At 36.8% G+C, this 25434-nt stretch overlaps 1 protein-coding gene across 1 annotated transcript in view; it reads right to left on the bottom strand.

Annotated features, from left to right (window-relative positions):
- Window positions 1-25434, bottom strand: part of LOC127505211 (uncharacterized) — a 69754-nt gene that overhangs the window by 21850 nt on the left and 22470 nt on the right. Inside the window, exon 2 of the mRNA XM_051880603.1 lies at window positions 4459-4623. Within this exon, the coding sequence (XP_051736563.1) occupies window positions 4459-4562 (104 nt within the window). The 5' untranslated portion in view covers window positions 4563-4623. The remainder of the gene's footprint in view (window positions 1-4458; window positions 4624-25434) is intronic.

Raw genomic sequence — 25434 nt, 5'->3', positions numbered from 1 at the left:
CGAGAGGATGGATAGGTAACCCTGACGATCCCTCCTCCCTTGCTTTCCTTCTCCTCTCATTCCCTACACACACCAGGTGTGACATCAATTATAGCTTCTCTCTCTCCACCAATCCAACAGCCTGTGAAATACACACTTTTTTTTTCCACACACCTTTTTGTTCTTCTCACTCTCACCCCATTTTTAATATCTACTGCTATGCGCATCTCTCACACTTGCGCAAATCTGAGAAACAGAGGATTTTCTCTCCTCTCTCTCTTTACACCCTTAAACTATATGAAGAAGGCTTTTTATGGATGAATAGATAACAGAAGACATTAAAAAAGTAAAATAGCGTAATGCATATGTCTCATAGAACTAAGAAGTCACAGCCATAATGACTGCTTGCTGTTTGTTTGTAGTTGCAAGGGCTGTATTGCTCTATTCCCCTGTGAAGGTCAAAACTCAGGAGGCCGGAGGGATACGTTTGCACCTGGGTTTTACTGACCCTGTGTCTACACACATGACTGTACATACTGCAAAGCCTCATGCAGCAAAATAACAGCTGCACTTTGAGTATGCAATCATGACTACAGCATTAGCATAGCCATGATTTAAAAGAATATTCCAGGATCAGTGCAAGTTAAGCTCAATTTGAGGCATAATGTTGATTATCACAAAATTCATTTAGACACTCAATTTCTTAAAAAAAGCTAAAAAGCAAAAAATGAGGTTACAGTGAGGCACTTACTAATCAGTGTTGGGGAAAGTTACTTTCAAAAGTAATGCATTACAATATTGTGTTACTCCCTAAAAAGTAACAAATTGTGTTACTTAGTTACTTTTTATGGAAAGTAATGAGCAGTGTTGGGGGTAACGCATTACAAGTAACTTGAGTTACGTAATCAGATTACTTTTTCAAGTAACTAGTAAAGTAACACATTACTTTTAAATTAGATATTACTTAAAATATCTAAGTTACTTTTTCAAATAACTTTTTCATATTTATTGACCGACAGCTCTCCTGTCCACATGTTGAGAGAAATAAAGTGCAGAGGTGTTGTGTGTGCTGTGTGAACATGATAGTTATTGTAGTTCTAGACTAAATGTGAACATGCATTTAAAATACTGTAATTTCTTTCTTACTTTGCAATCTAACAATTATTTTTCCTAAATGAGACTGCCTTGATGTAGTATGCAGCCTTCAAATACGAGGATGCAGCCTCCGAAATAAGATGCAGCTTATTATTTCAGCAATAAAAAACGGGGGGAAAAATGAAACAAATGTGATTGGTTGAATTAGAAGATCATTGAAGGTCAGCAGCAAAGACATTGGTTAATAAAGTGGGTTTAAATACAGTAAATACAATGTATATTTGTATGTATTATTTAATTATTGCAGGTTTTCGTAATATTCTGAGTTTGTATTTCACTGTTTATTCATTTTGTGCAAGTGAGACGAGTAAACTCCTGCTCACATTTAGTCTAGAACTACAATATCCATCATGTTCACACAGTGCACACAACACCTCTGCACTTACTCACGATTTCTCTCAAAATAAGGACAGGAGAGCTGTCAGTCAATAAATGGGAAAACAAAGTAACTTGTGCTACTTATTTGAAAAAGTAACTCAGATAATTTGTTCTACATTTAAAAGTACTTGTCAAAAGTACCCCCAATTCATTACCCCAGCTCTGCTTACAATGGAAGTGATGAGATGATTTACAGTAAATGCAGAAATAAGAAGCTTATCATTTTAGAAAAGCAATTTTTCTGTTAAAACTTGTGTATTATTTGAGCTGTAGAGCTGTTTAAATCATCATTTTTACACTGTCATTTTTTAGAGAGTTATGTTGTCATGGCAATTGTAAAACTGGAGTTTAATAAGGTTAATACGTTTTTTTTTCCCACAGTAAAATCATGTTCAAACACATGTTATTTCTGTTTTGTGGCTACACTACTGAAACAATAAGTATTTTAATGTTTACAGACGTTGGCCCCATTCACTTTGCCCCATTCACATTGTTAAGTGCCTCATTGTGACCCGAATTTTTGCTTTCTTAAGGGATTAGTTCACTTTGAAATGAAAATTACCCCAAGCTTTACTCACCCTCAAGCCATCCTATGTGTATATGACTTTCTTATTTTTGATGAACACAATCGGAATTATATTAATAAATATCCTGACACATCCGAGCTTTATAATGGCAGTGAGTGGGATCAATGAGTATGAGCTCAAGAAAGTGTTTCCATCCATCATAAACATACTCCACACGGCTCAGAGGGGTTAATAAAGGCCTTCTGAAGTGAATCAATGTGTTTGTGTAAAAAAAAATATATATATCCATATTTAACAAGTTATGAAGTAACTTAAAGGCAGTCTGGCGGAAGCTAGATATTTTACTTCATAACTTGTGGATGGATGTGGATGGAGACACTTTGTTCAGCTCATATATATTGAGCTCGCTGCCATTATAAAGCTCAGAATGCGTCAGGATATTTATTAATATGTCTCTGATTGTGTTCATCAGAAAGAAGAAAGTCATACACACCTAGGATGGCTTGAGGGTGAGTAAAGCTTGGGGGTAATTTTCATTTGAAAGTGAACTAATCCTTCAAAGAAAAGGAAAGACTCATTTTTAATTGATTTTCATAGTAATCAACATTATGCCACAAATACTGTCAATTGACCTTACTTTGTACTAAACCTAGAATATTGCTTTTAAAAAACATTCTCAATTATTCCGTAATGATGAATTTACCATATAAAAGTGCCTTAAAAGTAGTCCATATGTCTGGTGCAGTCAAGTCTTCTGAAGAAGTGTTATTTTAGTATCTTTCATATATACTATTATAGTATATTTATTTTATATTTTCAGTTTTCATTTTAATTTTATTTTTAGTAAATTTGTTAATGTGCTTGTCATTTTATTAGATTTTTTTAATGTTTTGAACCTCCTTCTTCCCCACATTATGAACTGTGTTACAAGCTTTAATTCATTTTAATTTCAGTTTGAGTAATTTTAATACCTTAACTTATTTCATATCAACTTATGAAACTTATTTCTTATTTCATACCTTAACTTCAATATCTTTACATTACAACAGTTTTTTTAATGGTAATCTAATATTTATACTCTATTTATTTCAGCTTTATTACTTTATTACTACCAAAAATGATTTTTAATAGTTAACACTGTTCTGAAGTCATATGATGTGAGCAAAGGTCATTTTGAAGTCATTTTTGCTAAATTTAAGTTATTATTTGCCCCTCACAAATTTCCAACCTGGCATTGGATAAAAACATGCATTTGGTGTCTTTGACATCAATCCTGGCACGATTATATTTAAGAGCTGACTGTAGCGCATGAGTAGTATATTTTAAGGTACTTTATATTTATAAATATTTAATGGCCACTATTTGCTTTCATTGTATAGAAAAGAGCAGCATGAATATTCTTCAAAATATCTCCTTTTGTGTTCCACAGAAGAAAGTCATAGTGTTTGGAACAACATGAAGGTGAATAAATGATGACAAGATTTTTAGGTGAACCACCCTTTAACTGAAAATGAAAATGAGATGGAACATATCAATTATGAAACTATGAACTATGAAAATGATCATTTGTGTATCTCAGAACAATGAGCTCAGTGTGTGTTTTCCATTACGCATCTGTTGACTTTGCTGCAATGCCAGCCTGCTCTCTGAGCACTAAATATCAGTCGTATTTAGCGTACCTCTATTTTTAACATTGGAATGACACTAAAACAAACACACTTGGCTTCTGTACAATTAGCTTGTATTCCCATGCTCTAACAATTCAGAGCGAATTGTTTTGCAGTACAGCAAAAACATGACTTTGTGGTGAAAATGCAACAAACGAGTCTAGTCCCTATTCATCTTTTCTGTGAAACGTTACACAAAACAGAAATAGAACAATGCCTGAGAGTATGTGAAACTGATTTGTCGGAGGGTTTCGTTCCTTGTAATATCTCTAAGCAAAAGTCTTTGTCACAAATGAGCATCCGACGCAGAGCTTAACTTAAGGCAGTTTCCCAGCGAAACGGCTCCTACAGAGGGCACGCAATCTGCTGAAGGAGTGATATTAGCATTCATCAAGTCCCTCCACAGCGGGGAAGGAGAGATAGAGACAGTAAGAGAGATAGAACTAAAGAAAAAGAGGAGGAGGTGCCCTGACACAAGAGTGGGGGAGAGTTTTTAAGAAGCCGACGCATCCTTCTGACATATGAGTGGGGCGCGTCTGTGCAGAAACACTTTTATGTGCAAATGAACAAACAGCTCAGGAATGAAGCATTATATCACACGAATGGGAATCATAATGATCCTGGTTTGGATGCTCTTAACAATTCCTGTTCCTTAACGATTCTTCAATTAATGATTCTTCAGGACTTGTGGAAATAAGAAAGTCAGTTCTCCACCCTTAAAGGTGTGTCACAGTCTGTGTATATTCACTCACCTCTGACACCCCACACACACCAAGACGATAAGGATGGTGACCACGAAGGCAGAGGCCGCTGCGATGGCCCCCAGTATCAGCACCTTGGGGAGATCTGAAAACATTCCACTGAGCTGCAGACACACACATACACACAGGTCCTGCCTTACGGCTCGTCCAGGGCACCTGCAGACAGAAAAAAAATCATATCATAAGTTATGACTACGCCCACAGCGCAAAGAACGTATTTAATAAATAAATGACAGGAAAGGGGAAGTAGATATAAATAAATGAATGTTATACTGAGGTACTAAATTGTGCTAATAATTATCGACTCTTTAGTTGCCTGCAGGAAGAACTACACAGTTTGAAATGATTAATTAAACAGGGTCAAGGCATGTCAAGATGTTCCATCTCAATATTTTAGGACAAAGCATTGTGCTGATGGACTGTCAACTAACTTACCGATAAAGGTGCCCCACTTAATGTGAAACTGTTAAAGTGCCCCTATTATGCTATTTTAAAGGTTCTTAAGTTTGTTTTTGATTTCTCCTACAATAAGATTTGCATTCACGGTCAAAAAACGCTTTGTCTCATAATATACATTCATGCATCAAACCTCTTTTCTCAGAGTGTCTGAAACGGCTTGATCAAGGATTCAGTCTTTCTAAACCCCTCCTTTCTGAGAGCCTACTCTGCTCTGATTGGTCAGATGACCCAGTCTGTTGTGATTGGTCTACTCTAATCTGATTGGTCAGATGACCCAGTCTGGGCTGCGTTCAGCCCCTACATATCATTGCAAAATGTTTTTTCAAATGGAAACGGTGGTGCGTTGAACACCCTGTTCTGATGACGCAAGAGTTGCAAATATGGCAGCTGAGAAGGCCATTCTTTGTGTTCTTTTTGAAGAATTTATATCCTATATTTTTACTATAAAACTCTTACGACAAACATGTCTTCTAATATCTTTAATTGTTGCATATACCGAGCTGCAGGGGACACATTTGTAAGCGACTTTACTTGGACCCATTGTGCGAGCTGTCTCTTTAATACCGCGTGGTTTATATTCATGTTGCTGCTGATTGGGCTGACATTTTTGACACACCCACCAAAAGTGAGAACGTACCTCAAACCCCGCTGCACAGCGTTTCCAGGAAATATGTCGTTCAACCCGGAAACCATAGCAAAACGCTGCACTCCGGTTTGAGCTTGAACGTGATGTGATTAGTCTACTCTTCTCTGATTGGTCAGATGGCCCAGTCTGTTGTGATTGGTCTACTCTGTTCTGATTGGTCAGATGGCCCAGTCTGTTGTGATTGGTCTACTCTGTTCTGATTGGTCAGATGGCCCAGTCTGTTGTGATTGGTCTACTCTGCTCTGATTGGTCAGATGACCCAGTCTGTTGCGATTGGTCTACAGCTTACAGTGTGTCGGAAATGAAACGCCCATTACCATATCTGAATTTCAGCTCTGAAGTGCTTCCTCAGCACTTGATACACAGTGATACGAACAGCAATTACTGTTTCTATTTGAGCACGAGTCCTCATCCTTTTAAAGTGAATGGAAAGTGGATTTGCTTTCAGGAAAAGCATCTTCTCAACATGTCGACAACACGAATCAAATTCTTCCAGGTCTCAGCTACAACTACAGTATTTGAGGGTCAAAGTAGACGTTGTTCACAGGCAGCCAATGAAGACCATACGCTGGCATTATTCAAATTTTTTACAAACCTATGTAGGCTTGAGCAGGAATTAAGACTGGAAAAACTGACGATTCGTTTCAGGCAGTTCAGAATGGGTTCTTTATTTTGGGAGACAATAACTTTATTTGTCGTACACTTTGATCTTTGAAACTTTGCAGACCTTTTACTTTCTATATTACACACTACATGAAAGATATTATCAGAAAAAGCATAATATGGGGCACTTTAAATGAAAATTCACATGAGTAAACATTAGTTTAAAAATGAGTAAATAACAAGTAAACATTCAACACATAAACAGTAATTGTGTGAAAGTGTTGTTTTTGTAGCTTTGGAAGTGTATGGTTTGGAGCAAGCATTAATTATTCATTTGTTTTATCTTTTTTAGCTTTGAATCCATTCATTTAATTTACCCCATGTGGCTTAAGTGCTTATACTATGACCAATATACAATACCTAAAGCAAGAAGAAAACTGAGCTTAGGGAAACATTTTTTTTTTTTTACAACCAGTAACTTTCTGACTCAAATTAAAGTTGTTCAAAAAGTAGCAAACCTCTGCCAGTTGCTTTTAACGCTAGCTAAATGTGTCTCGAATCACCTGCAATCCTTCATATTGCTTGGATACATCAGTGACAGACATGGCTGCCGTTTAATCTGTCTCTGTGTACAGTAATGCCAGGGATTAAATCTGAAGTTTAATATTAGTTGCTGAGGCATACAGGCAAAGCTTAGCTAACCATTGCAAAGCTATAACGTCTCAGCCATCATTCAGTCATGAAGATAAATACATGGAGTCACTGTGTCTCGTCCAGCTTCCTGTGATGATTTAATGCAACATGAGTAAAGAGAGCTCACTTACTATGGAAATACCATGTTTTTTGAATGTGTAGTAGCTACTATGGTCTGGTATTCTTTGAAGTATCAATCATATCTCAATATTTTTTTTGGCTAAATGGTGATATACGGTATATATCTCAGTATTTCTCAGTATATCTACATTTTTCTATTTTTAAAAAAAAAAAAAAAATTCTGTATTCATTTTAAAAACATCTTGTATCACATCCTGCCCAATGTTCATATTAAAGGCTATGAAAACAAATAGCCTATAGTGAATGTAACCGTCTATGCTATATGTGCAAAAAAGGGTCAAATCACATTACATTCTAACATTGTAACATTGCAATGCAATCTAAGAATAAAAATAATGCTTTTTAAAGCAGAAGTTAAGTTCAACCAATGAAAATTAAAATAAAAACAAAAGCACAGACTATTTTGATTACCCCATTAAAATAGTCACTTTACAGTTAGTGCTGTCATAAAAATACACATACTTGTAGGTTTTTTTAAATTCCACATATGGCACATGTATTGTTCAACAACAAATATTTTAGCAAAATGTATATTTTAGTCAGAATTATGACGCTCCTATTCTATTGCGCTCCGTCTGTTTGGCACGCATGTGCGCAGCGGCGCTCGTTTACGGAAACTCGCTTGCATATAAGGCTCGTCCACTCCTGACAGCAAACTGGAAATATTTGCATGATTTTCTAACATTTACAGATGGAGAATATACCTGTGAAATGTAAGTTATGCACTGAGGAAAAAAACACATTATAAACACATTAAACAGCGCAAGTATCCATGTCTGTCAGAGCATCTGACAGGGCAAGTCGCTTTAAACTACGTGTTAACAATATCTTACAAGTTATTTTAAAGCCCTTAATATTAAGCATGTCTTATGTTTAGGACAAATTGTATTATGCATTGTCCCCGCAGCAGCTCACTCAGCGTCTTCCGCTATTTTTCAGATGCGCTCGTATCAAACTACTATATATTGATATAAACGGTATTGCCTCATTCCATATCATATATAAAAAATATATTGATATATCGTACTAACTCGATATACCGCCCAGCCCTAGTTTATAAGTAGTGTGATATTATACTTTGATATTAACCAGATGCAATGCAACAAGCTTCTAGCAATGAGCTTCTTCCTCATTTTGGCTGTGTGAGATTCTCCAGCTTTGTTACTGTTGAGCAACCGAAGCTGTTAAAGCTCCGCCCTCTTCTGGAAAACAGGCAGGGAGCAGCAGCTCATTTGCATTTAAAGGGACACACACAAAAATGGCGTGTTTTTGCTCACACCCAAATAGGGGCAAATTTGACAACCTATAATAAATTATCTGTGGGGTATTTTGAGCTGAAACTTCACAGACACATTCTGAGGACACCAGAGACTTATATTACATCTTGTTAAAGGGGCATAATAGATCCCCTTTAAAATATATTAAAATTGAGAATAGTTATTTTAATATTTTACAATATTTCTGTTTTTACTGTATTTTGGATCAAATAAATGCAGCCTTGATGAGCATGAGAGACGTTTTCATTAAAAAAAAACTTACCAACCCCAAACTTTCGAACAGTAGTGTATACATATGTATCATATAAAATGTGTAATATACAATTACATGGAGCAGGATGAGATTTCGCAGTGGGCAGGTCTGTCCAGCATGACAATGTAGTCATTTTTGCAAGGTATAGCTAAAATTTCTCTTTTAAAAAAACATCAAGATGATGAACTACTAAAATGTTTTCACTATTTTTCTATAAAACAGCACCTGGTCCTGACATTTGTCGTCATGTCATGAAAAATGCCAGCCTGGCATATGAAGAAATCCATCATTGTGTGTATGTTGTTGAGCACATACATCATGGATTAAAGAGTGCAGAGATGATGTTTGGAGTGAAGCTAGCTGGACTCATTCCTTTCCTTTACACATGGGATCAAATATCAATTTTTCAAGATGGCCTGAGCTTTCCCCTCTAAACACACACACACAAAACAACACACATGCAGCCAGAGGAGAAATGTGGCCAAAGCTTAGGATTAGACTGAGAAAGACAGCGCGAAGCACAGAGAGCGGGATATGACAAAAGACCGACTCGGGAAAGCAGGTCATGGAAACCCAAAAGCATTCACCATTTTTATGATGGTGGGTGTGAATTGCGTGCATGTGTGTGCCTGGTTTATAAAACAAGCCTCGGTGTGAGATAAACGCTGTTTTCGTGTTCTCGAAGATATTATTGCTTCCTTCTACCATCCCAAAAATTCAAAACCATGCCTCCCTCCCTCTCTCCTCCGTCTGATGCTGTTGTCAGCACATTTCCTAAATATTCCGTCGGATCCAGAGAGAACGGCTGCAACATCTGCAGCTAAACGACAAAATGGAAAGCGGGGAGAGTATTGAAATAAATGGAGGCGTAGAAACCTCACAGATAGTATTAGGCTTCGGACGAGTCTTTAAACAGGGCAAGTATTTGGACGAGCGTGTTGTTTAGTGCTTTCCCATGGGAAGGTTTCTCTAGCAACGATTCATACATCTCTGTTGTTCCCACATCTCACCATAGCAGCGCTGATGAACGCACAAACGCAACATATTCGTGCATACACACACTTTAATCTGAGTGTGTACAGCAGGGCATATCTTTGCACAGAGGAAATGGTAAGTGTGAAATATGTCGCAGGGTAATGTGCATTTTCTGACTTACCACAAAAAAAAAGCTTTCTTTATGCTTCAACCTGCACTTTCAGCAGCTTAAATGCGTCATTTAAAGAAATTCAACCACAAAAAAGGTTTCAACTATGAAGAATGACTCTATTTAGATGGAAATCAACTTCAATCTTTCTCAATGACAAAAGTCTCTATTATTGTAAATGTGCCATATACATAGTTTCTGCAAGCCAGGCTCATTGGAAAAGCGTGCCCGTGGCGATATTTCTGCAAAATGATATTACGTTGCTTCATGCACATTCACAACACTTTTGAATTGAAATGTCCAGTGCGTGGTGCTAAAAGCATGTTCAGTTTTATCCGAAAGAGATGAACGTAAAGTTGTTGTATGTATCGTTGCGTTTGGGAATAAAATATTTGGTGAGTGAGGTTAATCCTCACATTTGAAAATACATGATTTCACTTTTTTATCTTTTGTTAGTGTGTAATGTTGCTGTTTAAGCATCTGCAAAGTTACGATGCTCAAAGTTCAATGCGAAGGGAGATATTTTCTTTTACAGAAATCGCTTTTTAAGGACTACAACAAATGGCTGGTAGGGACTACAATGAGCTTCTTCCTGGGTTGACATCACTGACCCTAAAATATACATAAACCCCGCCCCCGAGAACATGCAACAAAGGGGGTGAGGCCATGTTGGGCTGCTTTAGAGAAGAGGAAGAGTTGTTGTAGTAGAGTGTTGTTGCCATGCCGTCATTTTACGCCGGACTGCTTCACAAACGAGTGTCAATTCAATGCTGGATTTGCACAAAAGATCAACATGACGGCACATGCTAGTCGATGAGTTGAATCAACTTCACAGCAACTACATAAATTTATCCACTAACCATTCAGAAACGTTCAGTTTCATTCTAAAAGTTGTAACTTCTTCCTGAGTCTCTCCATCAGTGTCCGACTCCGGTTTGAACAATGTAAGGCTGAACACCATTACTGACAATCCTCATTTTGGCTGCGTGAGATTCTCCAGCTTTGTTGTTGTTGAGCAACCGAAGCACGAGCTGTTAAAGCTCCGCCCTCTTCTGGAAAGGTTTCACAGGAGTTGTACCCGAGCGCTCTGCAGTGCAACGCTGTACCAGGTGAGCTACAGAGCAAGTTTACTATGTCAGAATATGGAGCTGGTTATGTGATGCAAATGTCAAAATGTATTCATCAAGCACTATGGTAAAAGTGTTTTGAGGTCAAAACATTGTATTGTGGAAGGAAAAACGCAAAAATAAGACTATAAATTTGCATGAAATGGAATAGAAGTTTTACTGTCTCTAGTGTTTATTTCAGCTGGAAACTGCATTGAATTGTATGTACTGGTATGTTTTTGGAGTTTTGCAATAATATAGTTACATAGTCCTTTAGTGAACACAATATAAATCCCATCATACAAATATGCGCACACTCACGCTGCATCATTGTAATCAAATTTTGAAGCAGACGAGCTGTTCCCTCTCTGCCCATCATCCTCTAATGGCCTGTGGAATGACCCAAAGCTTCTTTCAACTCTCGCCGCAGGAATAAAGACCTGCCACAATTTCCCTAATTGTGGCCATGAATTCAAAAGCTGAATGTGATGAGTGTGCCCTAACCCAAGTCTATTCACACAACACAGTAAACATTCAGTTTTACACATATTTTAGGGACAACAGGTTTTACACACAATATTTAGGGAATGATATGCTAGAGAAATAATCAGGACTGAAGCTTTGTTAATTTTTATTCACATAACCTGTATTAAAGTCAGTTTCAGAAAAATGCAAAAGCAGTGTTGCGATTTCACTGATAGGCTACTATATTGAACATGTTGCTATGTGTGTGGTACTGAAATAAAATGTTGCTATTTTGATAACAGCATGTATGCTTCATATTTTTTCAAAGCATTTAAAGGATTAGTTCACTTTCAAATGAAAATTACCCCAAGGTTTACTCACCCTCAAGCCATCCTAGGTGTAGCTATATGACTTTCTTCTTTTTGATGAACACAATCGGAGATATATTAATAAATATTCTGAGCATTCGTGCTTTATAATGGCAGTGAAGGGATCAACGAGTATAAGCTGAAGAAAAGCTGAAGAAAAACATGGATTGTGTGAAAATTCTGTCAATGTCGGGGAAAGAGTTAAAATGCACTATTTTGCCCCAGTATATGAGTAATAGGTATAAAAAATATTCTTTTAGAGTTGTTCTTATTGGAGTTGACTCATTATCTAAGCTAAATGCTAACACAGTTTTAGAATCAGAATGTAATTCATAAGGTACGTAACACAAGCAATGAATTCTCAGCATTACCACACAGAGCCTATATCAAGCATTAGCATCATGGCTATTATGGTAAACTTATAACTAAGACTACTAAAAACATTTTTGTCAATTGAAATGTAGCTGAAATAAAATAAAAAAATATTAGAGTAATTAAGTGGTTGGCTAAAAAACATTTGAACAAATGCCAACAGAACACATCCATCCATAGAGGTGATCACTCACCAGCCGAACAACTGTCAATGCTAACGGTTAGATTTCTTCAGAGATTATATTTGGCCTATATAGCCAGAAAAGAATCTTATGAGGCTCTGTAACAGAGCTGTAGTGTGTGACAGTAAATGTTCCACAGAGTCACAAAGTTCTTTCTACTTCAGAGCTGCTGTTGGAATCACGTGCACCTCATCACATGCACTCAACAACACGCTAATATGACAGCTAAACTCGATCATAACAGGCCCTCGTGAGAATGAGGGAGTTCAGCCTCCCGCTGCTCTTCATACTTTCCTCATCCCTCTCTCCATCTTTTTGCTCACCATGCGGATAAATCTCATTATGAGAGCGGAAAACCCCTCAACCCATATCCTCAGAGAGACTGCAGAACAAGTCCCCGACTGACCCCGACATTTCAGAACTGGGTGAGTCGTTGCTGTTGGTATTTCGCAGACAGTAGAGCCGTTTAACACCTCCCCACCGTGGCCTGTGGGTTTACACTGTGGAGTGTTTTACAAAGAGGACCATCTGGACACTTTCATAACACTGTGGTTGACGGTCGGACAGGATTGACCAGTGCAGTATGACGGTTTTGTAGACCAAAACCATGTGTGTGTGTTTACACTTACTGTATCAACAGATTTCAGCAAGCTGGCAGCAGTTATAGGTCATGGTTTCTCCTGCCAGCAAGCTTCACTATCACTATTGCTAAGTGCTAGTGATTTAAACAAACCCCATACTATGCATTAAAGAGGATTTTTTATTCATTTTTTTACGTTCAACTCTCTTTAGTGTGTAATGTTGCTGTTTGAGCATGAAAAAGGTCTGCAAAGTTACAAAGCACAAAGTCACTCCAAAGGGAGTGATTCTCTATATCAACACTGTTTTTGAGTCCCTGAAATGCCTCGATTGTAGTCTTGAGTTTTCTTTCATGAATGAACACTTCACAATTAGGCTTGTGGCAATAGTGGGTGTTAACGGTGTTACACAGTGTTCAGCTTCAACACCAGTTATGTCACTTGCCCACCGCGGCGCAGCCCCCCACCGTCGTTTTGATTTTTTTATAGTGATAAAAATCATTTAGTTCAGTTAGAAAACAGATAATGCATTTAAAAACTTTACTTGTCCGCTCAATGCAGCATGAGCCGAATAAGAGTTCAGACCAGCAGCAGGAGTCAGATCTCATTTATCATGGGAGTGATGCGAGCTGACTGACAAGACGTTGGCGGAAGATTTGGTTTCAAAGAGAAATGTAAAAGTGCCTATTTGGCAATATTTTGGATTTAAACCCAGTGCTAATAGGGAACCTGCAAAGGGTTAGTTGTGCTTTTCTAGCAATTGAATTGAATTCATAACGGTGTGTGTCCATTAATGAACGCCCACGTGGCCGTGCATATTGTACTTTCGCTATTCGAATTAGCAATTTAAAAGTAAGCTGCAAAAGAGGGAAAAACTCCCCCGATGGTGATTACCGATATTACCGGTGTTCTCACACGTCAATTAACCGATGGCGAAATTTCCTCACCGTCACATCCCTAGTCACAATATTCCTCATTTAAATAATTCCCACCCAAGGCATAAGCAAAAAAACAGCTGTGCTTCTTCATATTTTTAACCGTTTTATTTTTTTTTTCAGGATTCGTTGTTAAATAGACGCCAAACCTTTGAATGGTACTGTACATTACTGTTACACATGTGGGGTCGGTAAGATTAGTATTTTTACTTTCTATTCATCAAAGAGGCCTTGAAAAAATGTTGTCACCGTTTCCACAAAAATATGAAGAACTGTTTTCAACTTTGATAATAATAAGAAACACCTGTTACATCACTTGCCCACCACGGCACCACCCCCCACCGTCATTTTGATTTTTTATAGTGATAAAAATCATTTAGTTCAGTTAGAGAACAGACACAATTAAAAACTGAACGTGTCTGCTCAATTCAGTGAGCCGAATGAGAGTTGCAGCACAGACCAAAAACAGGAGTCAGATCTCATTTATCATGAGAGTGATGCGAGCCGACTGAGAAGACGATAGCAGAAGATTCGGTTTCAAAGAGAAATGTAAAAGCACCTATTTGGCAATATTTTAGATTTAAACCCAGTGCTAATAGGGAACCTGCAAAGGGTTAGTTGTGTTTTTCTAGTTGTTGTGTTTTTTGTGTTTTTCATTAAGAATAATAATGAACCCACCATTCAAGCAACTGCCGCCCCAAAATTTCAGCTAATTCGGCAGCTAACCAGCTAACCTGTGCGGCTGCGCGCATTTTACTTTCACTTTCGAATGCCCATCTCTTCATCTGTAAAGTTGGCGGTAAGTTTTTAGCCATTAAAGTCACCCTGTGGTGAAAAAGTTTTTAATGTTGTTTGTATGTCTACGTGGTGTTTTTAAAATGCTTTTAAAAGTCAACACCATTGCCAAGGATTTTCTCTTTAAAACTGCAGTGATCTAAAGACGCAGTTTAGAAATCACTGGTGTCTGTGACATCACAAACTACCTTGTAACCAATCACGTCAATGTGCCAGCGGGCTTTAGCATATCATTAACTATGCTCTGAAGCAGGGAAGTCTCAAGAGAAGGTTATCCAGGTATATTTTTCTGTTGATATGAAAAATCGGGTAGATTTAGCAATATAGCAGGTGTAAGATGTATATTACGATGTTACGACGAACTATATGCCTTTCTCCACTGACGTTCTGAGTTGTTCAAAGCGTTTGTAAGGATACTGATATTTAGAAGGCAGACTCAGATGGCGAACGGGAACATGGTTTGTGTAACATTAGCAACACATTATTAGCTGTTTGATAACGCAGTCAAGCAAAAGGCTAGTCATATTAATTACCATTATACGTCCGACGTTGTAAAAAACAATACCATTGTGTAACGTTTACCTCAGTAAGTTGACCGAGTGGATCTCTGAGCTCGTGCGAGTGAGGGTGAGGGTGTAGAGTTACATTCAAGCTATTTTAAGGCATGGTATTTTTTCACAGGAAAAAATGCTTAAATATGTAATTTTGGTGATGAGTTTTAAGGGATAAAATTATTGATTACAGGTGGACTTTAAGAACTTCTTTAATACTGTAAAATGACCGATGTTGAGGTCTTCATCTCTCCAGCTCTTTGAAGTTTACAGTCACTGAAGGCTCTATCAGTAAACACTCGAGGGCTTCTCATAACAGTTTGAAGGCAGTCTAAACGCCTCAAATACACTGTAAAACACCCAAATGGGATTTTTACGACACTGACTGAATTTGTCTCCACATGTCCTAATGTATCAAACGTCTGCTCAAAGCAGATTAAAATTATTTCAGTGCTTAACTTCACATAAAGCATCTTAACTCTAAATTAGTCAGACCTGCTGCTGCTGAAGGTTCATCGAGGCTTCAGCACACTTCTCCATAATGCTATTTCAGGCTGAGAGAAAGTCAAAGCATGGAAATGTTGCTTTTCTCCATCACAGGCATCGTTTGAAGCATGTTGAGCGTGAGAGTGACAAATCCCTTCCCTATGCTTCAGTGTCAGTGATGCATAGGCGTGTGAGGGGTGGCAATCACTTTGATCCGTGACTAATCTCTGATTGTCCTTCCCAACAGTCCTGTTTTGTATCCTGACCCCTCTACATCATTACAGCAGCTCTTGGAGTAACAGCCACAAGCAGTGGGCTTTTTCACTTTACATTGCCATCATTAGTTTAAACTCCATCTGTCAGTGTGTCAAGTGTTTTCATAGTAGAACAAAAATAATATCAGTTGGAGATGTGATGCAGTGATTGACACTACGAGCTGTGATAAGTCCAATCCCATTTGCCACCCTCACTTGGAATCATTTTCTGTTCACTCTTTTAAACGTATATCTCTAATAAAAAGCAAAAAGAAGTGAAACTAAATTATCAGTTTTAAAATTAAAAAGCCAAAATAAATAACATTTTAAACTTAAAATTTTAAATTAAGAATTTTCAAATGAAAATGTACATGTAACTATTATGTTATGTTTGTGTTTTCTTTCTGTGTTTAGTTCCTGTTCGCTTTGGTCTCGTTGTTAATTAGTTGCTATGGTTACTCATTGATTTGTTCATTATGTTCACCTGTTTCTTATTTAGTTTGTTTGGATCATGAATATATATACTCCTGCGTTCGAGTTACTGCCTTGTCAGTTCTCGTTTGCGTTTATCTGTGGTTAGCTTTTCTCCTGTGGTTTCCTGTGATTTTAATTATGTAAATAAAAACTATATAGATTATGGAATACTCTCTTTGTCTTAATCATTGTGTTTGTCAGCCACCACAGCTCATGACCGTGCAAAATATAAATTATAAATAAATTTGAAAATGAAATAAAAAGAGGGAAAAACACTTTTAAAAGTATCTCTCTCTAATAACAGTAAGAAAATGAACTTAATTTTTTTATTTTAAAATTAAAAGCTAAATTACATTTTAAACTTGTCTTGCAAGTTTAAAAATAAATGTATAAATACATTTTAAAATTAAATTAAAAATCACTTTTAAAAGTATCTCTCTCTAATAAATATAGAAAAGGTTTTTTTTATTTTAATGAAAATCAAAAATATATTTTCAACTTGTCTTGCAAGTTTAAAAATAAATTTATTTAAAATAAATTTGAAAATTAACTAAAAAGGAAAAAAGTATTCTGTTCATACTTAAAAGTATCACTCTCTAATAAAAGGTAAAAAAGAAAGATAACTTAAATTTTTAATTTTAAAATAAAAATCAAAAATAAATGGCATTTTAAACAAATATAATATTAAGCTTAAAATTTTAAAATAAGAGTTTTAAAATTAAAATGTGCAGAAATTTAAAAGTATCTCTCTAATAAAAGTAAAAAAGAAAATTAGCTTAATTTTTTATTTTAAAATGAAAAGCAAAAATACATTTTAAATTTAACATTGTAAAATTATAAAGCTGAAAATGAAATGTAGAAATTAAATTTTAAAATGAAAAATTAAAAAATAAAATTGTAAATGTAATTTAAGAAAAGAAACTATACTAGAAAATTACATTTTAAAAAAGAAAAGCATCAATGTTAAACTTATTCAGATTTCACCACAATACCATCAGTGGATGGATGAATAGATCATTGTCAAGAATCTTTTACACAACAGCAATACAAAACGATGCATCCCGTCCCCTTTTCCCTGTTGATGAGCAATATTTTCACACTTCTGAAGGCAGGTTTCTATTTCTGCTCAAACACTGCACATTTAATAATTCATTGCTCCTCCTCTGTACACATAACTGCTGTGAGACAAGAGAGACCCAGCTCTAGAAAATGGGTAAGAGAAGCAGGATACACATCAGATTTTGGACTACATCTTCCATCATGCTTGCATCTGTTCTAGGCTCACTGTTTGCTTCCGGTTTAGGAAGTTACGGGATTGGGATTATCAGAAGCACATTAATCCAGAATGCAATGTTTTAAGCACCTGTACCAAATGGTGCTAAGGGTTTAATAACATAAAGGATATATAAATCAATTTAGATGTGGAAAATAGGGAGTAAATGTGCATGTGGTCACATTAGACACATCATGCCATATCTGACCTAGTTTTGGCCTCAGAAAGCACATCCACAGGCCGTTCACTGACAGGCTGCAGATTGCACAAATCAGTGGCAAGAGCAAGTTCTGATCTGACTGACTGGCTTTATGCCATCTCCAGGAGTCAGGGTGCGCAGGTTTTTATCAGTCCACTGGGAAATAAAGTTCTGTTTACAAGGTGGCAGAGGCTGCTAGATTTAGCGCTTCAAAAGAAGACTGAGTCGCTGAATTTGGCAACGTTTGCAAGGTTCATGGTGCCATCAAATTTTTGCACAATATTCAATGCTAACTTAATACATGTGTAGTGTGAGCCAATTCTCCCCTCGGAGTTCTCTTTGAGATAATTAACAGCAAATAAATGAGACAAGCACATTTTTAAACTACCATTTTGGGGTCAATAAGATGTTTTTAATGAAAGATGCTCAGCAAGACTGCATTTATTTGATCAAAAATGCAGTAAAAACAGAGTAATATTGTGAAATATAATTACAATTTAAAATCACTGTTTTCTATTATAATGTATTTTAAAATGTAATTTATTCCTGTGATCAAAGCTTAATTTTCAGCATCATTACTCCAGTCTTCAGTGTCACATGATCCTTCTGAAATCATTCTGATATGATGATTTGCTGATCAAGAAACATTTATTATTATTATCAATGTTGAAAACAGTTGTGCTGCTTAATATTTCTGTGGAAAGCGTGATACATTTTTTCAGGATTTGTAACATTATAAATGTCTTGACTGTCATTTTTATTCAGCTTATTGCATGCTTACTGAATAACATTATTACTTTGTTCTAAGTGTTGTCAAAAGTACCGACTTCTGTACCAAGTCTGTACTAAAATTTAAAAAATGTGATGATACTAGCATTTCCACCTAGCATTTTGAGCGCTGTTGAGTGGATTCTTAAACACTTCTGATTGGTCGTTGTGTTCACGCACTCAACAGATAGGTCTGTGATTGGCTACAATGATCAACGCTTCAAAAACATGCTGTAAATAGACATCTGTGACGCTTTTCACTGAGCGCTTACATGGATACACACGGGAGCGTTTGAAAGCAGGCGTCTATCAGCAGATATATTAGGGATCGCCTGCTTTCAAACGGGCCTCAACAGCGCTCAAAATGCTAGGGGGATTTCAGCACCGACTTGGTACCGAAGTTGGTGATTTTGACAACACTACTTTGTTCTAGTATTTAGCAAATACTTTTCCAAAGAGAAAAGCCCTTGTGTCCTGAGAGACTTAAGAGACAGATGTCCTAGAAAAACCTATGATTGGGTTGCATTACTCAAGGGAATAGAGGTGATAAAAACTGCTGCGATCATTTTCCTGCTACTGGATTGGTCCTTCTTGAGGTTAGACACGCAACCCAGATCTTCAACCATGTGCTTCCCCATCCTCATCTGATCTACATAGCCATTCATCCTATTTCACTATGCCTAGTTTTTGTGCTCCAAGGTGCAAACTGGCAGTCTAAAGCAGGGGAGTACTGTCAAAAGGAGGATTTTGAAGAATTCACCTAGTCGCTCTTTTTCATGTAATTACAACGAAAGGGTACTGAAGCTTTCAAGCTTCAAACAGGAATCGAAATCACTCTAAAAGTGTCAAAAATGGTCTATCCAATAAACACTATATTCCAGGTCATCTGAAGGAACAAACCAAAATTTGAGACACTGAAACTCTTGACATCCATGAAAGAATCATTCTTTTGGATCATGTTTTGCTAATGTTTCCATTAAGTTATGAAAAGATTATTTTTTAATGTTATTTTCTCAAACATTTAAAACATCTCATTTTTAAATGTTATGCAAACGTTAAATGTAAATGTACGTAAATGTCTTGATAATTTTCTCACCCCCATGTCATCCAAGATAATTATGTCTTTCTTTCTTCAGTTGAAAAGAAATTAAGGTTTTTGAGGAAAACATTGCAGAATTTTTCTCCTTATAGTGGACTTCAGTGGGGTTCAACAGGTTGAAGGTCCAAATGTCAGTTTCAGTGCAGCTTCAAAGGACTCTACATGATCCCAGATGAGGAATAAGGGTCTAATCTAGTGAATGATCAGTCATTTTCTAAAAATAAATAAAAATTATATAGTTTTTAACCACAAATGCTCATCTTGCACTGCTCTGCGATGCGTGACACATCACGTAATCATGTTGGAAAGGTCACGCATGACGTAGGTGAAAGTACCAACAATGTCAGATGATTCTGAAGTTGGAGGAGAAAATGAGATGGAGTTTTTTGCCCTACCACAGTACTTCCGCTACATCATGCGTGACCTTTCCAGTGTGATTATGTAATGCGTGGCGCATCGCAGAGCTATGACAAGCATTAGTGGTTAAAAAGTATAAATTTTACATTTTTTTAGAAAATCGTTTTGCTAGATAAGACCCTTATTCTTTGTCTGGGATCGTGTAGAGCCCTTTGAAGCAGCACTGAAACTGACATTTGGACCTTCAACCCATTGAACCCTGTTGAAGTCCACTATATGGAGAAAAATCCTGGAATGTTTTCCTCAAAAACCTTACATTTTTTTCCACTGAAGAAAGACATGAACATCTTGGATGACATGGGGGTGAGTAAATTATCAGGAAATTTTAATTCTGAAATGAACTAATCCTTTAAGGGAACATTCCATTGTATCATTCTGCAAACATTATGGAAATGTTTCAGAATGTTCAGAGAACATTCAAAAAAGTTTCAGGAAAAAACATTCCATAAATTCTGTGAAGTTAAACGTAGACCTGCTTGCTGTCAGGATAATCTTTTATGTGAGATGGAAATTCTTTAGTGAATTTGTATCATTTACAGGTAAGTATACAATCGTAAGATGTAAATTAAGGAAAATGAGTCTCAAACGCATTAAACAACACACACATCTGACAGTAGGGAAAACCACAAAGGTTTATGATTTAGTTTGAAGTGCAACACAGAGTTTGAAATTACGCTCCACACACAGAGACGTTCCGCAGCAGTTAAAACAATGCTATATTTGTTCGATACACATGCATACTGAACCGAAAGACCTGTACCGAAAATGTTTGGTACTAATATGTGTACCGGTACACCCCTAATGTATAAATAATGTGATATTAGACAGATAACTTTGAAAGAACGTTCAGTTAATGTTACTGGCAGAACCTTGTGTGTGGCACAAGTCCTGAAAAGTAAAGCCAAAGCGTTTCGATCGCCCCCTGGTGGCTGGCTGCAGTATAAGTCATAAACCCCGCCCTCTCCATGTAATCAAATGGGACGCGAGCCAAACAAAAAAATCCAATTATACTTCAAATAATTTTTTTCTAAAGATGGTTTCTGTCATTTTAGGTAGCTCTTATCATGCAGACGTATGTTCAAATGTTCATTTTCCCATTAATTTTTGGTTTTAATTAGTTATTTGATGCTATAAAAACAGGGTGTAATGTCATGATTGACAGCTGTGCTTGCGATTGAGGGGCTGTTTAAACGATACCATTTTCAACTAAAAATGGAAAACTTTTTATGCGTTTTGGCTGTTAATTTACATGACAACTGTGTTTTGGGGGCCTGAAAACACAAACTTTTAAAAACGGGTTTCAAAGTGCAAGTTTTTGAAAACGACACTGTTATCATCTCCATGTAAACAACAAAAACGCGGATCTGTAAAAACGGTGACGGCATGCACATGCGTATTACGTGTTTAGTCTATAGGCATGCACGTTTGGTGCGAGTGCTCTGTAAAAGAATGCGTATGTGCAGGTACGTAGTCTTTTTTTACGAAGTGACATTGCCATCTACTGACCTGGCATGCATAATACATCGTTTTTAGTCATTTTCACAGATCCGTTCCACAGAACGTTTTTTCCATAACTTTGAATGTTCCCTGTTAGTTGGGTAGCAATTAACAGCTCACTGATTTTCAGTGAGTAACGACTTTAAAGGGACAGTTCACCAAAAAATTAATTATTTACTCACCGTTATGTCGATCCAAACCCATAAGCCTTTAAATCTCACTGGTTCTAGCATGTCAAGCACACATTTTTAAGCTTCCGTGGTAGCCATATTTGGTTTGGAGCGATGTTAGGAAGAGTAAAAGATGACAGAACTTTAAGTTCTAGATGAACTAATCGTTTAAAATGAGAGACATGTTAGATGCTCAAGAACCTGCTGGTCTCACTGGTGTGCTTGTGACTTAACATTTTTCACAGCCTGACAACACCTCTGGGGTTTCAGAATCTCATATTGCTTTATAAAAGTTAGTGGTCACACACACCCACCCACACAAACTGCATCCCCCTTCAAAAAAGAGACAAAGAGACACATCTCACAAGCCAATCCATCAGCCCGCTCAGTGTCCGTTCTGCCTTCATACGCTGATTCTGCGTCCCCATATTTCCCTGAGGACAGCTCAGACGTCGGAAAGCAATTTGAGTGCTAAAACAGTCATACATGCGGGTAGCAAGAACCAATGCCTTGCTACAAACGCTCTTTGACTCATTTTATCTGGCTTTTTTGTCTCCATCCTGCTCTTTTGCAGGGGGCGACATGTCTCTTGATCAGCACACAATCTCCCCAGCATCAGAGACTCCAGCGGCCCCTGTGTGCAAGACAACAGCAGCGGCTGACAGACTTCTGTTCTGTGACTTTGACAGGGTCACCTCAGAAGCTGACCGCATTTTCCTCCACCCTTAGCTTTGAGATATGACAGACGATAAGATGTCCTCTGAGGAACAAGAATCTGATGACAGTAAATGATTCAATCACTTCTAAGTGTTGATTAAAAATCCTACTATTTGAACTACACTTTAAAACTTTTAAATAATCGTTTTAGATTTTAAATAAAAAATACATTTAAATATTAGTGTGTATACATATTCATATATACAATATAGCATATATTAAATATGCATTTATAAACACATAAACATCTATCTATCTATATCTATCTATAATTATTTTGTATAATATTAATCATTTTATTATATCATAAATTATAAAAATTATATATGTGTATATATATATATATATATATATTATATAATTACAAAAATGTATATATAAAGATCTATATGTATATGTATATATGTGTGCAATATTTTTTTATTAAATTGATTAAAAATTACAAAAGTAATTGTATATATATATATATTGTATATATAATTGTATATATATATATATATATATAATTTTGTATCATTTAAACAATTTTATTATTTTATAAATTAAAAAAATATATATATAAAAATTACAAAAATGCATATATATATGTGTGTGTGTGTGTGTGTGAAAATTTTTTTTATTAAACTGATTAAAAATTACAAAAGTAATTGTATATATATATATATATAATTTTGTATCATTTTTAAACAATTTATTTTATAAATTCTAAAAATATATATAAAATTATATATTAAAATGTATATATACTGTATATGTATGTGTTTATGTATATATATATACATACATATACATACAGTATCTCACAGAAGTGAGTACACCCCTCACATTTTTGTAAATATTTTATTATATCTTTTCATGTGACAGCACTGAAGAAATGACACTTTGCTACAATGTAAAGTAGTGAGTGTACAGCTTGTATAACAGTGTAAATTTGCTGTCCCCTCAAAATAACTCAACACACAGCCATTAATGTCTAAACCGCTGGCCACAAAAGTGAGTATACCCCTAAGTGAAAATGTTCAAATTGGGCCCAATTAGCCATTTTCTCTCCCCGGTGTCATGTGACTCGTTAGTGTTACAAGGTCTCAGGTGTGAATGGGGAGCAGGTGTGTTAAATTTGGTGTTATCGCTCTCGCTCTCTCATACTGGCAAAGAGCTTAGAACCCAAGAGGCGACACTTTGATACTTTTTAGGTAACAGCCACAAGATGGCGCTCCGGTAGCGCGGCCGCCATTATGGGCTGAAAATACTAACTGGACCATAGAATCCTTCACATCTTACGCACCCAAAATTGGCGAATTTTACTGCCAAATCAGAAGCGCAATAGAACAGTTTTTTAAATTAAGTCACCAGTAAATTGTATGGCTCCTACAGTAAATGTTGTATTGTCTTATATATGTTTTATTTTACCAGTTGTGGAATCTAACCATTCAACCATCTGAGGTAATGTAGTTAGCCTACTTTATTGAGTATTTCCATTTTATGCAACTTTACACATTTATTAATAGTAAATTAATAATTAATAAATATAAGATCATCATGTTTGCAGCAAACAATATATTTCAGACCTAGTGGAGTAATAGGAATAATATCTAGGTCTGAATTGAAATAGGCTATATTGTACGTTTTAATGGATCACACTACAAACATAATGATCTTATAATACATGATGCATTGCTGTGTCCGTTATCGCATAATTCCCACTTTTGGACACTTTTGCTTTAACGGACATTAGACAACACTGCAAAATCAAGCTGTTATATTCATATATTTATTGTTCAACATTCCCAATTTTTCTGATGCATGTCCTTAATTTAATTTCATATGTTGGTAATAATTCAGTGTTTATAAGCCTTTTCAAGAATTTTAACCCAAACTGACTGGGTTTCTAGAGAGCAAAGGTTTTGTGAAAAAAATGGAAGACTTAAACACACAGTGTGTAAAATAAACTGTTAAAAGGATTTGATGATCACTAGTGATAGTATTTTATTCTGTGTTCTCATCATTCAGGTTAGATTTCAGCTTTAATGTACATTTTTTTTAACAAAGCAGCTGATATTGCCACAGAAACTAGTGGACAGCCGACTCACTTTCACCCCAAAATGGCGGAAACACAGGGCGGCTGCTGGGCGCCGGTGTTTCAATGGAACATTCTATTAAGTGTCGCTTCTTGTTAGTGTATATTCTTTGATACTGATCACTGGAAGTTCAACATGGCACCTCATGGCAAAGAACTCTCTGAGGATCTGAAAAAAAGAATTGTTGCTCTACATAAAGATGGCATAGGCTATAAGAAGATTGCCAAGACCCTGAAACTGAGCTGCAGCACGGTGGCCAAGACCATACAGCGGTTTAACGGGACAGGTTCCACTCAGAACTGGCCTCGCCATGGTCGACCAAAGAAGTTGAGTGCACATGCTCAGCGTCATATCCAAAGGTTGTATTTGTGAAACAGACGTATGAGTGCTGCCAGCATTGCTGCAGAGGTTGAAGGGGTCAGCCTGTCAGTGCTCAGGCCATACGCTGCACACTGCATCAAATTGGTCTGCATGGCTTCAGTTTGCTGAAGACAAGCAGACTAAGGAACCATGTCCTGTGGTCTGATGAGACCAAGATAAACTTATTTGGTTCAGATGGTGTCAAGCGTGTGTGGCGGCAACCAGGTGAGGAGTACAAAGACAAGTGTGTCTTGCCTATAGTCAAGCATGGTGGTGGGAGTGTCATGGTCTGGGGCTGCACGAGTGCTGCCGGCACTGGGGAGCTACAGTTCGTTGAGGGATCCATGAATGCCAGCATGTACTGTGACATACTGAAGCAGAGCATGATCCCCTCCCTTCGGAGACTGGGCCGCAGGGCAGTATTCCAACATGATAATGACCCCGAACACACCTCCAAGACGATCACTGCCTTGCTAAAGAAGCTGAGGGTAAAGGTGATGGACTGGCCAAGCATGTCTCCAGACCTAAACCCTATTGAGCATCTGTGGGGCATCCTCAAACGGAAGGTGGAGGAGCGCAAGGTCTCTAACATCCACCAGCTCCGTGA

Source organism: Ctenopharyngodon idella, chromosome 22 (genome assembly GCF_019924925.1).
Source record: "Ctenopharyngodon idella isolate HZGC_01 chromosome 22, HZGC01, whole genome shotgun sequence".
NCBI lineage: Eukaryota > Metazoa > Chordata > Actinopteri > Cypriniformes > Xenocyprididae > Ctenopharyngodon > Ctenopharyngodon idella.
This window is presented reverse-complemented; position numbering and strand designations above follow the sequence as displayed.